At 39.9% G+C, this 16,099-nt stretch overlaps 1 protein-coding gene across 2 annotated transcripts in view; it reads right to left on the bottom strand.

Moving 5' to 3' along the window:
* TMTC1 (transmembrane O-mannosyltransferase targeting cadherins 1) overlaps positions 1–16,099 on the bottom strand; it is a 272,886-nt gene that overhangs the window by 228,687 nt on the left and 28,100 nt on the right. For both annotated transcript variants that reach the window (XM_039255271.1, XM_039255272.1), the window contains exons 3-5: positions 12,691–12,764; positions 10,132–10,308; positions 6,142–6,348 (exon numbers count right to left, since the gene is read on the bottom strand). In XM_039255271.1, coding sequence (XP_039111202.1) covers positions 6,142–6,348; positions 10,132–10,308; positions 12,691–12,764 — 458 coding nt within the window. The remainder of the gene's footprint in view (positions 1–6,141; positions 6,349–10,131; positions 10,309–12,690; positions 12,765–16,099) is intronic.

Here is a 16,099-nt window from a genome sequence, read left to right on the forward strand (position 1 = left end):
CTACCAGGAATTTATCCAAAGGATACAGGAGTGCTGATCTGAAGGGGCACATTGTACTCCAATGTTTATAGCAGCACTTTCAACAATAGCTAAATTATGGAAAGAGCCTAAATGTCCATCAACTGATGAATGGATAAAGAAGATGTGGTTTATATACACAATGGAATACTACTTGGCAATGAGAAAGAATGAAATCATGCCATCTGCAGCAACGTGGATGGAACTGGAGGGTATTATGCTGAGTGAAATAAGTCAGTCAGAGGAAGACACATATATGTTTCCACTCATATGTGGAACTTGAGAAACTTAACAGAAGACCATGGGAGAAGGAAAGGGGAAAAATAATTTCAATAAGAGACTGTTAAATACAGAGAACAAAGTGAGGGTTGATGGGAGGGGGCCATGGGGGAGAGGGGAAAATGGGTGATGGGCACTGAGGAGGGCATTTGTTGGGATGAGCACTGGGTATTGTACGTAAGTGATGAATCAGAGGAATCTACCCCAAAACCAAGAGCACACTGTATACAGTGTATGTTAGCCAACTTGACAATAAATTATATTTTTTTTAAAAAAGAAAGAAAAAGAAAGAAAAGGGTTCATCTGAGATCAGTCAACAGAAAAAGTGTCTAAAATTGGGGGATTGGGGGACACAAGTGAACCCAGTTATTCACCAGTAATGCAGGCTTTCAACAGATTTTTTTTCAGTCACTTGCAAATCTCTTTGCTAGCTCACCTAAGTTCTCTCAAAGCTGAAAGGAGGCTATTAATGATTATCTGAAACACACTTGCCCTACTCACAGGATCATATGTGTGGATAAAGGTTCGAAATTCTACCTCAGGAGTTTAATCTGCACAGCATTTCTTACTTTGGGGAAAAAGAGGACAATGCAAGGCCTACAGAAATAAAGCAATAAAACGACACTTAAAAGATCCGTTACCCATTCTATCAGTGAAGGTTAAAATATTTATATGCCTCCCTAAGTCTCCTGAATTTAATTACCTCACAAATCCACTTTAGTGCCAAACTGTTCTTTAGTCCTAAACCTGACTTAGTTTCTTGACTTGCATGCCTATGTTCAGGGTATTTACAAGAAGAACTTTTTGCAGACCCGTTGAAGTGAAACATCTAACTCCTGTCTTGCCCACAAAGGTAGAAAATGAGCTCATTTTAAGTAAAAACACCATGACCACCATCCAGCCATGTTCCATGAGGGCAGGGCTTTGTTTATTTGGCATTGGTTGAATTTCTAACACCAAAAATGGTGCCTGGCACATAGTAGGTACTCAGTAAATACTGTTCAGTGAATGAATGACCCATGACAGATCCAGCCGAAAAAAAGAAGAAATGAGCAAGAATTTATTGAGCTGGGAACTGCCTTCAGTACCTACTGTGATCACTGTCATTTAAATATTAAATCAATGAAGTATATATACAAAGCGTAACTACTGTTATATGGAGATGTCAATATGAGTTACAAAGATAAGATTTCATATAGAATTCATTGACCTTTCCAATGTAAAATGGAAAGTGTGTCCATGTGTGAATGAATTTAATATAATGGAGAAGATGAAGGAAGGCATGTTTAATACAAAACATTCCTCATTTCACATGGAGTAATTCAGTAAAACATGGTATCAACTGAAATTTTATTTGATTCCGGAGTGTAGACCCCAAGTCTGAGGTTTTTTATTTCACTTTCTGCCCATAAGTCAATCACCAAATCACACAGAAAAACCATCAACTAAATAAATTTAGGGGTCTTTTTCCCCCCAGGTTGGGATTTTTCACTGCACTTAGTAACTTCTGAAAACATTTTTTTTCTTTTAATGTTTATTTATTTTTGAGAAAGAGAAAGAAAGAGACAGAGCTTGAGCTGGGTAGGGGCAGAGAGACAGGGAGACACAGAATCCAAAGCAGGCTCCAGGCTCCTAGCTGTCAGCACAGAGGCCGACGCGGGGCTCAAACTCATGAACTGTGAGATCATGACCTGAGCCAAAGTCAGATGCTTACCTGACTGAGCCACTCAGGTGCCCCATCTTCTGAAAACATTTTAAGTGATAGTGGACAGCCCAGGTTTTTGCCAGCCTAATGTTGTTGTTGTTGTTACATTTATTTATTTTTGAGAGACAGAGTGTGAGTGGAGGAGGGGCAGAGAGAGAAGGAGACACAGAATCTGAAGCAGGCTCCCAGCTCTGAGCAAATGTTCAGCACAGAGCCTGATGCAGGGCTCGAACCCATGAACCGTGTGATCATGACCTGAGCTGAAGTCAGACACTTAACCGACTGAGCCACCCAGGCGTCCCACCAGCCTAATGTTATACACGCAATACAAATGTATACTAGCAAATAAGCTTAAAGGTCAATAATAATAATAAAAAAAGGTCCCACACAAACTCCTCACCCCTTGCCTGCATGCTTCAGGTTCACGTTTTCGCGATGCATCCTGGTGTTTAAAAACCCACACAAAAATGAGAAAATTCAGAACATTAACTACTAATAATGATGAAGCTGGCTGCCATGTTCTGAACTGCCACCTGTGTGCCAGACACCCATTCACATGCTTACTCCCTGTATGTTTGCCCTTAGTCCTGACAACCAATTTGAGAGTAAAATGTGATTACTGCTGCTTTCCCCATTCGGAGATGAGGAAACTGAGGCTCACGGAGATTAACTAGTCCAGGACAAAATAAACAAAGCAACCATGATTTAGGTGCTGTCTGTAGAGATCTTAAGAACTAGGACAGAGCTGCCTTTTTGAACTTTTATTTGCTTTACCTGACTACCTTCTATCAGAAGTTCAAGCATAAATTTCAAAAACAATTTTAATACTAATCAAATGTGCACTCAAAAATATAATCCTTTTCGTTTCCAAAGAGGGAAAATATATGACACTCTCCAAGGGAGGGAAAATGGTCCTGCCTGTCCACAGACATGGGAACTCAGCAAGCCTCTGGCCCAGTTCCAGCTGTACTGTATATGCTCTTCAGACACTGTTGTTCCTAAAATAAATACCCTGGTGCTCAGGTTAAAAACAAACAAAATAAAATGTAACCTACAAAGCAGGTCATCTGATTCAATGCGTTAGCACCAAACCCTATACGAAAGCAAGTTAAAAGGTTCCTCACCTGTGGACCAAGAATGATCGCAAGAATTTTTCTACCTCCTGAGAGTTCAACAGAGAGGCAAACTCCACATTAAATGATACAGGTGTCTCCTCCCCAAAGTTGAGTCCTCGCTGGGGACTCAGGACTTGAGAGATGGCCAACGGGCAAAGCACAGGTTTAGAGGTCAAACAGCTTGAGTTCCAATCCCGACCTTACACCTACTATGTAAATGTGGACAATGTTTTTTAACCTAAGATCTCCAATTTCCTCCTGGCAGTGGGAACTGTCATGGCCACCCTAAATGGATACTGTGATGGTCCCACGGGGTAACACCGGGGAAATGCTTGCCCACTTCCTGGTGCCTAGTAGATGGATAAGAGAAATCAAATTTTCTTCCTTTTCCAGAAGGACCCTCTTCACTGGTGTGCTGGGGCTAACTCACACTGTCTTATGGAAGGTGTCTAGTAAATTTTTAGGAATTCAGTAGGCCAGTTATTAAATATGGTCACTACTGAAAATTAAATTAAACTTAAAAGTTTTAAAATCATATTAAAGACAAAGGGGGTAAACACTCAAAGCTCATCACTTGCTGGTTTACCTCATTTTACTATTATCTATGCTCTTGAGGTTATGCCTGTTGTCTTTTAGGCAGTGGAAATACTACCTAATGGTGACCTTTGGTATATCTCCTCCAACTCCATGGTCAGTGATATCACATTTGTAGCCTGAAATGAGCCAAAGTTGGAGTATTTACATGAAAACTAGTGAACACTACAGGTCAGGTTCCTGTTTTGGGAGAGCGAGGTATTAAACATTCACCAGCATCCCCTTTGGTATTCATATTCCATTGCATCTCTCTCTGCTGCCGTCTTTCTTCTCTCTACGTCTGCAACTCTCTATCTACATACACACACGTCCACTGAATTTAAAAGAAAAATGAAAACGAAAGCCTAACACCCCTCCAGATAACATCCTTTTCCACTATTCCTTCACTGTCAAATTTACTGAAAATGTTCTTTCTGTGAATCATTCCAATACTTTCTTACCATCAGATCATTTACTTAATCATCTCACAATATTTATTCATTTCACAATATTTGTTCATCTCACAAATATTTGAGCAATTACAATTATCCAGACACTATGAAAGTAACTGGGGACACAAATGGAAGCAAAGCCCAACATGGTCCTTCTTTCAAAAGAGTCACATTTTCAAGTCCACCTTGGAAGTCTCCAATATTCTATTAATTCTTCTTTTTTCTCCTTCTTGGCCTTTCCTTAAAAAATTTACAATTTCCCCAAATGCTGTCTTCTTTTCCTCCATCAAAAAGTCAAGATTTCCTCAATGTTTTGACTATCTTCCTTCTTTCTCTTTAGGAATTTCATACATTTCTGTGATTTCACCCCACCCCTAACTCCCAGAAAAGCTATTTCTCCCCTGGCCTTCCTCTCTCAGTAACTGGCATCACCATCCACCCATCTATTTTAGCCAGAAACCCTAAAATCCACATTTCCTGCCTTTCCCTTACCCTCCTTCACCCCAAGCATCAGCTAGTCCTATGGGATCTATACCCAAGAGATGTCCCAAATCCAACACACTGCTTCATCCCAGTCCCTGTCACCTTAGCCGGGATCTTTCTTTTTCACTCAATCTGTATAAAAGCCTCCAAACCCTCCTCCTTGCTCTACTCTTGCCCCCTCACATCATGCACTATGACAAAGCCAGGGAATATTTTTTTAAGAGAGAAATGTAATAATTTCTCCCCACACTTAAACAAACAAAAAACCTTTATTCCACCCAGAATAAAGTCCAAAGTTGATTTCATGGACAACAGGACCCTTTATTATCTGGGCCTACCCCTTTCCTGACCTCTCCCCTTCCTGACCTCGCCCCCTTCCAATGCCCACTTGCTCATTCCATGGCCTGAGCCCTCTGCCCAGATCTGGCAGGTCTTTGCAGGACTAGCTCCTCCTGTCATTCTCAAGGATTCAGGAGGCCTTCCCTGACCAACCAGCACAACTTTGGCCAGGCCAGGCCAGCCCACTGCTCTCCATCACTCTCCATCACTCTGTCCATTCCTTGGTGGTTATCTAGTATCTGTCTTCCTCTACTAGAAAGTCAGCTACACAGGAGCAAGGACCTTGTCCTCCTTATTCACCAGGACGTCTCTGGTGCCCAGAACAGTGCCTGGCACATGAGAGATGCTCAGCAGATGTGTTGATGAATGAAGCAAGATCCAAAAATAAAAAGAAAGAAAGAAAAGAAACAGGCAAAGGCAGAAATAATTGGAAACTAAGACCCTGAAACAAGAGTTTTTTGGGAGCACAGAAGAATAAGAACAGCAATCTGAAGTGGTAAAGTGCTAATAGGATGAATCTAATTTCCATCTTTATTAAATTCTAACTTGCCCATGGCTTGAGCTATTTTAGAGGCAACCTAATTTAGTCAGTACCCAATCTGATAAATCCATGTTAATTTTCATGGCTAGGTCAAAATATTCGTAAAAGGAAAGAACACCCCGTGCTTTAGAAAAGATTTTCCTGCATTCTCAAAAACATTTCTGAGAAGCAGGGTCCCCTGGGCTTCCTCCCATACCTATGCTGGAATAAATTCCTGTCACACACAACGAGCAGGGGCAGTAAGCAGGGGGAGGTGGAGTGATTCCTCCCCCAGAAAACTGAGGGTACCAGCTCTCCAATGCAAGGCTCTTCCACTGGGGACACAGTAAAGTGTTTGTCCTTCTTAACTGAGGCTTCACAGACCTACATCTCACCCCGTGCTTCCAAATCAAGGCAGAAAGCAGGGCTTCTACTTGCTTCTTCTAGCTACTCCTTTTTTATTTAAATCTAATACAGGGAAAAGGGAAGAAGGGACAGGAAGAGGGAGGAAGGGAAAGAAGAAGGGAGCTAGGGAAACAAGGAGAGAGAGATGGGAAGTCAGAAAAAACCCACTCAGCATTTACTTCTCCCACCAACCTATGCTACACCAGGTGGTGCTGGACGGCGAATACGGGCGTGGGGAGCCCAGCTCAGTACCTCATCATGGACCACACAGCTCCAGGAGACACTGGGAATCCACTGCTCTTGGGTTCTTGTGGCAATGGCGAGTGGCAGCCACCCCAAGCTCCTCGGTGAGGAAATCGATGCTGCTTCCCATTCTCCCGGTGAGGCTGTGTGGGCAGTGCCGGGGGCGGGGGACTCCCAGGCTGCTGCGGGCTGCACTGATGGACGACCCCGTTGCTCCTAATTGTGCACATGGAATGCAGCAGAAACAAAGTCAGACAGAATGACAAGGTTTGCAACAAGAAATAGCAGTCCACTGGCCCACTCCAAAGTCTTGCTCCCTGGAAGCAACCATTCTCAAGTCTTTCCACTCTTTTGTTTCTGGTATGCATCACATAACTTTAAAAATAGCAACAGGAGAACATATTTCTTTTTATTTTAGCACTTATATTGACTTACTATAGAAGACTAGGATTCGGTCCCTCTCGCATGGTCACTAACACACACACATGCACACCTTCTTCTGCACCCTTCACCCTCCAAATATAGATTTCTTTCAAAATATTTGGTTGAAGTGATGTTCAGGATTTACATAATTTTGATCTTATAAAATACTGCTCATAGTTGATCCATCCAATGTACCCTGATTACATTTTCTTTCATGAATCCTCTGAGACACAGTTCATAATCACTGAAACAGAAATTTAAACACCTGATATCACCGAGTGATGCCCAGCATGTGGGAAAAAGCAAAGGGGATTCTCAGACACTGTTACAATCATTTCAGGAGCAAGGCCTCAGCATGGGCCACAGTGAACATGCATCTATACATGGTCCCAGCAACTCCGCTCCTATGGTTATGCCTGGGAGAAACTCACAAGTATTTGCGCACACACAAAATCCATTGCAGCATAGTTTATAATAGCGAAAATTGTGAAAATTGCCTAAATTCCAAATCCAGAAAAAAATAAATTGTGATAATTAAATACTATACAACAGTTAAAATGACTGTACTACAGTTAAAGCATTAACAATGATGAATCTCAAAAGTCTCAAGGTTACACAAAAAGAAAAAGCAAGTGATACTATTTGTATAAAGTTTGAAAATATGTTAAAAGATACATATTAAGTAATGGCATAAAAATCATAGAAATGAAAAGTGACAAGTTCAGGATTATGGTTACTCCTACAGAAAGAGGTAGGGACAGGAGTCAGGGAATGTTATTCTGCATATTGGAAATTATATCCAATTATCTAGAAAAGAAAGAAAAGTAAAAAGAAATTTCACTTTCAGAAGCTGATCTTTCACTGAAAATATTTCTTTCTAAAGGTGATATCAAATCAAAGAAATCCCATTCCATTCCTATGGTCTAATACTAAAATTTAGGAAAAAAATTGTTCTTCATGTAAGAAAGTCTTCCAACATTTGTTTCTGTTACTGTTTCTTTCCTGCTGCCTGGATCATATGATAAAAGACCTCAAGAACAACCTAATACCAAGAGGTTTATCCTAAATGAACAGATCAGTGGCGCCTGGGTGGCTCAGTCAGTTAAGCATCCAACTTCGGCCCAGGTCATGATCTCATGGTTTGTGGGTTGGAGCCCTGTGTCGAGCTCTGTGCTGACAGCTCAGAGCCTGGAGCCTGCTTCAGATTCTGTGACTCCCTCTCCCTGCCCCTCTCCTGCTCATGCTCTGCCTCTGTCTCTCAGAAATGAATAAACATTAAAAAATTTTTAAATGAACATTTTAAAGTAGAAGGAGAGCCCTAAGAATTTGTGCAAAACTGTGTGTATGTACATGATTCTGGGAAAAGGGGACACAGTTATGTGAATTTTCAAGAGTCATGATCCCTATTACACTCAGAATCTCTGAGCTGACCTCATGGTAAAAATGTTAGCTCAGGTCTTGAGCCGCAGGTATCCTGGAAGGCGTCTAAGTCTCTGCTCGGTGTTTCTTCCATGCAGGCAGGGGTGCTCAGGGGCAGGCCAGTGGCTCTGGAGTCACACAGAGAGGGGTCCCAATCCTGGCTCCACCTGGGGTCGGGTAACTCTGGAGAGGTTACCTTCTGCGATTCTGTTTTCTCCTCCATAAAATGAGGTTAACAGTGATTGTGGGCATTAAGTGACTTCAAATCTGTGAATGGTGCAGCACAGTGCCTGGCACGTGGACAGAACCCAAGAGATACTAACCACTATTGGCCAGGCCTCCCTGGTGCATGCTCTCCGTTCCTTCCTAGCACTTTCCACAACTGTAAGCAGTTACTCATGGAATTACTTATGCAATGTCTGTCTTCCCTGATACTGTATATGCCCTTGGAAGGAAGAAATCTTCCGTCTCCTTCTTGGCCAGGCACAGAACGAGTATGTGTTGAATGGGTGGAGAAAAGGATGGAGGAAAGAATGAGTCTCCGCTTATGCAGAGCTGCTGGTGTGAGAGCCAAAAGTTGCTAAAAAACAAAGCAGAGGTTATGAGTTTTCAACTTCTGAGCTACATATCAGGAGTATGATTTCTCCCATAGAACATCAAACGGGTTAGTATAATGAAGGCCAGAAACAATTATTAAAGAAATTAAAGAGACAATCATCCCTTTTGAAAAAGGCCTGGCTCAACAGTGATCAAATGAAAAAGAAGGTTGTATACAGGCAATGGTGGGCTGCAAAGTCCGGAGCCGAGAGGAGACACGACTTCAATGGTGAAGTTAAAATCCCTCTGGACTGGACCACAGGGGAGGGTCTGAAGTCAGCTTTCTGTTATCAGCGAGCAAAGCAGATAGGGGTTAGGAGGCGGAGACAAAAAAGATGCAAGAAGAAAGTGGGAAGCAAGATGAGTTTGATTAGGTTGTTCTGTAAAAAGTAAGGCAGGCACTGCAATTACTCCCATTCGTTGAGAGGTTGTAGAGGAAAAGCATTCTAGTATAAGCCAAGGGGAGGTCCTCTGGCTCACAGCTTTCTTGGCAGGAGCTTAGGTCAAAATGATAACTGAGCTCCTTCCTTTTACACGCCTCTGAGATTTACAGAGAGCCAATAGAGCACTAAAGTCTATTTAAATTATCTCCAAGCACGCCCAGGCAGGAAGGTGATCAGAATTTAATGACTCATCTCAGCTTGTTGCCACTCAATAACACTGCTCTTATCTTTATGTCAAGGAGTATAATGAGATAGGGAATGGGATAAAAAGGCAAGATTTTTTTAAAGCTAAAATTCTTCATCAGATAATGCAGAAGAATAAATCAACCACATTTTTTAAGAGTTGAAAAGTAAGGGCCTTATAATTACTGAAAAATGGGGTCTGCATGTCAAAATGTAAGTAATTATGGATTTGATGATAGAGAAAGAAAAATATAGTATGTGCTTCAACTTTCAATAGGCCATAGCATTCTTTCTTACCATCTATAGTCTACAGGATACAATGAATATGCTTAAATTCTTTTTTTTTTTTTTAACGCGCTTACATTCTCTAAGTGAAAATGGGCTCCTAATTAAACTTGACCTTTAATTTGGATATAACAGGCGAGTATTCCTTTTGTGGAATTCCTAAAGGAGACTCCCAAAATTCTTAAGTAACAGCATCATCTCTAGAACGAGTAAGTAGTTTCCAACTTAGCAGTGCTTTTTGACGGGTAACACTCATTTGAATGCAGGGATTCAAGGCAAACCATTAAAAAAAAAACAAAACTGTTATCACTTGCAACCGCTTCTCTTTGTGAATCAAGGTCTCCATAGCATGCAACGAAAACAATCTAGCAATATAAACCTGTAATCGGCATGGATACTCACCAATTCCAAATTTGGGGCTCCCAAAATCCTTAGGGTCCTCACTGATTTTTATAAAGTGTGAAGAGTTTGAACATATCTAATGCATTTATTTTAACAAAACGAGCCTTACTAACTTATGGGCCAAGGTGAGGTTACATTTAACAAAAGGGTATACTTTTTTTTCTTTTTTAAGAAAATTTGAAAGCTATTGATCTAAGCAATTCTCTGCACATGCTCTGCTTGACAGCAAAACTTTAAAGTGACTTACGATTTCTCTTGCTTGTGGGATAGGGAAAAGAGATCATAAACCAAGCACACCCCAAACACCGTGATGCCGGTCTCCTTCACCAGCATCGCACAGGTCCCCAGAAACAAACTGAGCAGCAAGAAGAAGGGAGAAGCCGTGGGAGGGAAACATTCCACAACATGACGCTGGTCCACACTCCTGGAAAACAAGATTGAGATGCTTTTAATCTAAGAAGAAATATGGGTCAGTGACAAACACCAACTTTTAAAAATATGATTTAACTCTGTTTCATCATATTCTAAGTAGGTGAACAAAGATTTCTCCATGAATATTCATCAGAGTTATTTAAAATTGCAAAGAGGAAAAAAAGTAAATGTCCAACAACATTGGACTTTGGTATGTAAATTAAAATACATATAAATTATGATAAAATATGGCATATAACAAATGGACACACACACACACACAAAAATCACTTTAAATGCTAACATAAAGATACAGTTAGTGGCATGGAAGGATATTTAGTCAATATGTTTTAAGTCAATAATACAAGTTAGCAAGCCTCATAACATGACCTCTGGAGCCAGGTTCCCTGGGTTCAAATCACAGCTCTGCAGTTAACTAACAGGGTATTATGGGGCAGGTTAGTATGCCTCTCTCTGCCTCAGTTCCCTTATATATGAAATGGGATCACAGTATTGCAGGCAGGAGTACATAAATGACTTCTCACATGTGAAGTGGCTATCACATCATTATTCTTCTTCTAGTGAAAGTGTTTCATATGCTTCTGTTCACAAATCAGTCAGTGGATGTATATAATCCTGATTTTTCTCTGTGATGAAAATGCAGATGTTTTGGCCTTTTCCTTTTCTTCTGGTTAATTTGTATTTTTAGATTTATTTTCCAAGGGGATGTATTAGGTAAAGTGGTATATTTCTCAGTATAATTTCCAGCAGGGATTTCTAAAAATCTCCCAGAGCTATAAATCCTTTTTTCACTTTACAACAGAATCAGCCCCCACCAAAAAAAAAAAAAAAAAAAAAAAATCGCTATTTCTTCAGTAGGCACCACACCCATTTGCCCCAATCCTCTGAAGCAACGGCAAATATTTCTGTAGCTGTGACACCTTACTCTTACTGTTACGTCTAGGAACAATCACCCAAATTATATGCTCTATGTGCAGCAGATACTCATTTTCCTCTGAAGGTGATCTAGAGCTTACGTTGCTAAAAGTGCAAATGGCACGCACAACAGAAACTGTAACACCGCGACTCATTATCACACAGGTGATAATCACGAGGCTCTGTAAGATGGTAGGCCATCAAACTAAGCCAAAGGTCAAAGCTCACAAACCCCTAACCAGACATCCCTCCACAATGTAGGGTAACAGGATTCACTCACCCCTTTTCTGGGCCACCATCTGAGCCATCAGCCCCACTCCCATTGTCTTTTCAACCTATCCCTTTCCCTATGTGGCCAAGTCATAACTCAAGTGAGAACCTGCATACGTGGAGGAGAAGGGGCAATCTAATGGGAAATTACTGTACTGTGTTTCAGTATGCCAAAGCAAGGGACTTCTGTGTTTTGATGAAAGGGTGTGTAAATTAGAAAACCATGGTTGAGAAATACTACTTCTTTTTTTTTTTTTTTTTTTTTTTTTTTTTTTTTTTTTTTTTTTTTTTTTTTTTTTTTTTTTTTTTTTTTTTTTTTTTTTTGAGAAATACTACTTCTAATTCAGCTTTGTTATTTTAAGCTCTGAGCTACTTTTCTGGGGATAATAAAGATGAAAAAAAAAAAATCAGGACCAAAACCAACAGGAGGAATTAAACCAATCATGGCCAAATGGAAGAGAGGGCTCCATCCAATACATACTGGCTCGGAGCAAAGACTTCACATTCCATTCTCAGTCAGAAATGACAAATAGGAACAATCAAGAAGCAAGAACTTGTCTTCCTAGCACGGGGAGAGCAGTTCCTTTAAAAGGCTATGACACAGGGGCGCCTGGGTGGCTTAGTCGGTTAAGCGTCCGACTTTCGCTTAGGTCATGACCTTGCAGTTCGTGGGTTCGAGCCCCGCGTCGGGCTCTGTGCTGACTGACAGCTCGGAGCCTGGAGCCTGTTTCAGTCTGTGACTCCCTCTCTCTCTGACCCTCCCCTGCTCACTCTTTCTCTCTCCTAGAAATAATAAATAAAAAAATTAAAAAAAAAAAATAAATAAAATAAAATAAAAGGCTATGACACCGTTCAGAATATGGCTGGAGGAAAGAGCAGCCTCACATTCAGTAAGGGCAGGTTTCCTACCCTGGTCTCCATGAGGCTTTCTAAGTGCTTCACTGTGAAGACGCCTCCCTCCGCTCTCAGGCAGATGCTCGGAGTCCACACACACGCGCGCGCGCGCACACGCACACACATACATGCGCACACACACACGTGCGCCCCCACCCACGTGCACACACGTGTGCCCCCCAAACGCGCACACACACGCATGCGCACACGCACACCCATGCACGCGACAGAAACTCCCGAAGGGAGAGCATGATTGTGACCACGGAGAAGGGCAATCTAGGCCCCACATACATACCTATTGTAGGAGAGAAAGGCCAACAGAAACAGCAGGCATGCTAGCACGTCAGCTCTGCCAACAATCCCAGCCACCTAGAACGTTTGAAAAAATAAAACCCTCAGAAAGTCACTTTCAGAAAACCGTTACAGAAATGGATTCTCTTTTCGAGGAATGAAAAGCGTGATAAAATAAGAAAACACATTCTTCTTCAAAATTTGACTTAGGACTTACCACCCCTGGTTATCAGATATAAAACAGTAAGTTTATAGGAGAAGGGGAAAAGAAAGGGAAGGAAATGATTTTCATGCTTAATTTCATTTTAACCTTTCTTCTACAGAAGGTCAATTCATAATCACCAAAGTTTATTCCCTTGCTGATTTATTCAAAAATACTTTTTGAGCAATGACTGGGTGCCAGACACTGGGCTAGTCTTCGGGCACCAGAGTGCTAATGGAGCAGAGGATATTTACAGAGTACTAGGAAAAAATAAGTCTAGGAAACAATAATTTTGGTAAAAATAGGAGTGAGTACAAACTCTTAATGGCCATGTAGTGTATGTGTGTCTGTGTTGGTGTGTTTCTTAGTTCTGTCACTGAAAGAGCCTAAAAGCAAGCTACCTCAGTAGCAACGAGCCATCACGGAGCTGACCGCAAACCATTCCTCTCCTAAAGAGAATGTGAGCTCCTTGGAGAAGTGGCTGACCCCAGGGCTGAGGCGAAGGAGATGCAAGAGGAGCGTGGATCATCTTCTCGTGTTAGAAAGTAAGAAAGTGTTCAAAAAGGGACAGGGACAGGGGCACCTGGGTGGCTCAGTCAGTTAAGCATCTGACCTCAGCTCAGGTCATGATCTCACAGTTTGTGAGTTTGAGCCCTGTATCGGGCTCTGTGCAGAAGGGTTCAAAGCCTGGAGCCTGCTTCAGATTCTGTGTCTCCTTCTCTCTCTGTCCCTCCCCCACTCACGCTCTTTCTCTCTCTCAAAAATAAATAAACATTAAAGGTACATGTCAAAAGGATACAGAAGCTGATGATAAGGGGCTCCCACTGACCAAATATCAGACCGTTTGAACATCAAAATAAATAAAGACAATAATAAAATAGACCATTTTAAAAAAAACAGACACCCATGAATGCATACTGATACTGATGGATGGATGAATGAATGCATATATAAGTACATACATAAATACAGTAAGCAACTAAATGGAAAAGAATAGAAAGCTCTTCCTTACATTAAAAAAGCAAGTTAATGAATGTAGAGGCAATAGTGCAGTTGGCAAATAGCCATTTTGTGTCCAAAAGAGTCAAGATTAGATAGAGCAAGAAACATCACAAAATACTAGTGGATGCTAAATCTGGGGTATAAAGATTTGATGAGGCAAAGCATATTAGTAGGGCTTCAAACCATGTCCTCATCAATTACTTGTTAAATGAAAAAGTAAAAAGAATAACTATACTATGGAGAAAATGCATTACACCTTAACTGGGGATTCAAATTTGACTTCACCAATAAAGGGCCAATGGATTTTGCATGTCTCTGCACGTGATACCCTGAGAAGGGCACAACATCACTTTTGTCAAATTCCAGCCAAGGATACATAACCTGAATGTAATCATGAGAAAACATCAGACAAACCCAGGATGAGGAACATTCTATTAAATACATAAATAAATATATTTTATACTAACAAAGTATAAAATACAACAATCATACATTATCTTATAACATTAAAATTCTAATATTTTAATATTTTCTAATTTATACTGTATCATGATTTATCATATTATAACTTCTATAATCTAATGTATTATAATACTACATATATAATATTATTACATTTTACAGGTATATACCTGCATAATATACTACATGTGCATATATTATGTATTTATATCTTATATGTTTTATATTTTTACATATTCATATATTATATATTTGCATACAATATATATAGTTATACTATTTTATTTATATATTATAAATTTCAACATACAAATCATGTGTTATACTTTACATTATATATAATAATCATTTGATATAATGTTTCATATATACTATATAACATCAATTGCAATGTTATAATATATAAACATTTTATATCATGTACATTAAATAGAAGTTATAAATTATATTTAAAGCTGTGAATTATATTACAAAAAGACAAATGAAGACTGGTAACTACTCCAAACTTAAGGAGACTGAAGAGAATGACTAATGGCCTTGGTTTTAGAAAATACACAACTAAATTATTCCAGTGCAAAGAGGCATGAATTATGCAGCCTACTCTCAAATGCTTCAGAATACCAATAATATTTTTATACATTAAGAGAGAAAAAGAGAGGAAGAATGACAAAACAAATGTGGCAGAATATTAAAAACTGATGAGTCTGGATAAAGAGAATATGGTCACTGTATTTTTGAAGTTTAAAAAAACTTTTTTAATGTTAATGGAAGACGGGTGGAGGACAGACAGCTTTTCATAAATCTTTGTATTATTTCACTACTACTTAAAATGTGTGTGCATTTCTCTTACTTTTCTGAAATCCAAGAAATAAAACTGTAAAGGAAAAACATGGGGTATGGTTCAAAGTATGCTTCCAATAAGGCCACATACAAGCTGAATCTTAAAGAGGAGTCAGAGCTCACAAGGGAAATGAACAGGATTGACATTTCAGGCACAGAAAACAGCATCGCCTGAACCACAGAGGACCTGAAGTCCACAGTGTGTTAGAGACTCAATCATAATTAATAGTGGAAAATAGTGTTGTGGGAAATACACCTACAAATGCTCATATACTGAGCATACTTTGCAGTTATAGAGGAGAGGGAATGGACACATGCATAGAACTAGACCATCCAAGGCTTGAATATAGACTCATTCTCTTGCCTTTTGAGTGAGACTTAATGTTATATTTAACTTCTGGGATTTGGTTTTGTTATCTTTAAAATGAGCATAACACCCACATCACATGTTACTGTTTTAATTAATGAGATGACACATACATAAAGTACCCACTCAGTGTCAGTGGCCTTTCTTCCTTTTCCCTACAGTGAAAGTGGGTGGGATTCAGCACTGAAATGGGTTTTCCTTTGGGGCTTATATAAATCATCGTTTTTTGTTAAAGTTTACATGGAGGATATTTTAATTTAACTTTATTAGATAAATGAATATATTAGTTAAAATATAAATAGAAAGTAAGTTAATTATATACCTGCATAAGGATGGACAGCAAGTCACACACTGAGAAAAATTCTAGTCTAATGTACACCAAGAGAAACCTGGATAGAGCCAAAGAATTACACTAGCAGTACAGAGTTAAAAAGCTATTAGCTAATGTGGCCGCCTGGACTACACACTGTTTATTGATCCATCCATCTATAAGGAATTTGCATGCCAAATCAGGAAGACTGCATGACTCAAAGGAGGTAC

The sequence above is a fragment of the Hyaena hyaena genome, unplaced genomic scaffold (genome assembly GCF_003009895.1).
Source record: "Hyaena hyaena isolate Hyena2069 unplaced genomic scaffold, ASM300989v1 scaffold_520, whole genome shotgun sequence".
Lineage (NCBI taxonomy): Eukaryota > Metazoa > Chordata > Mammalia > Carnivora > Hyaenidae > Hyaena > Hyaena hyaena.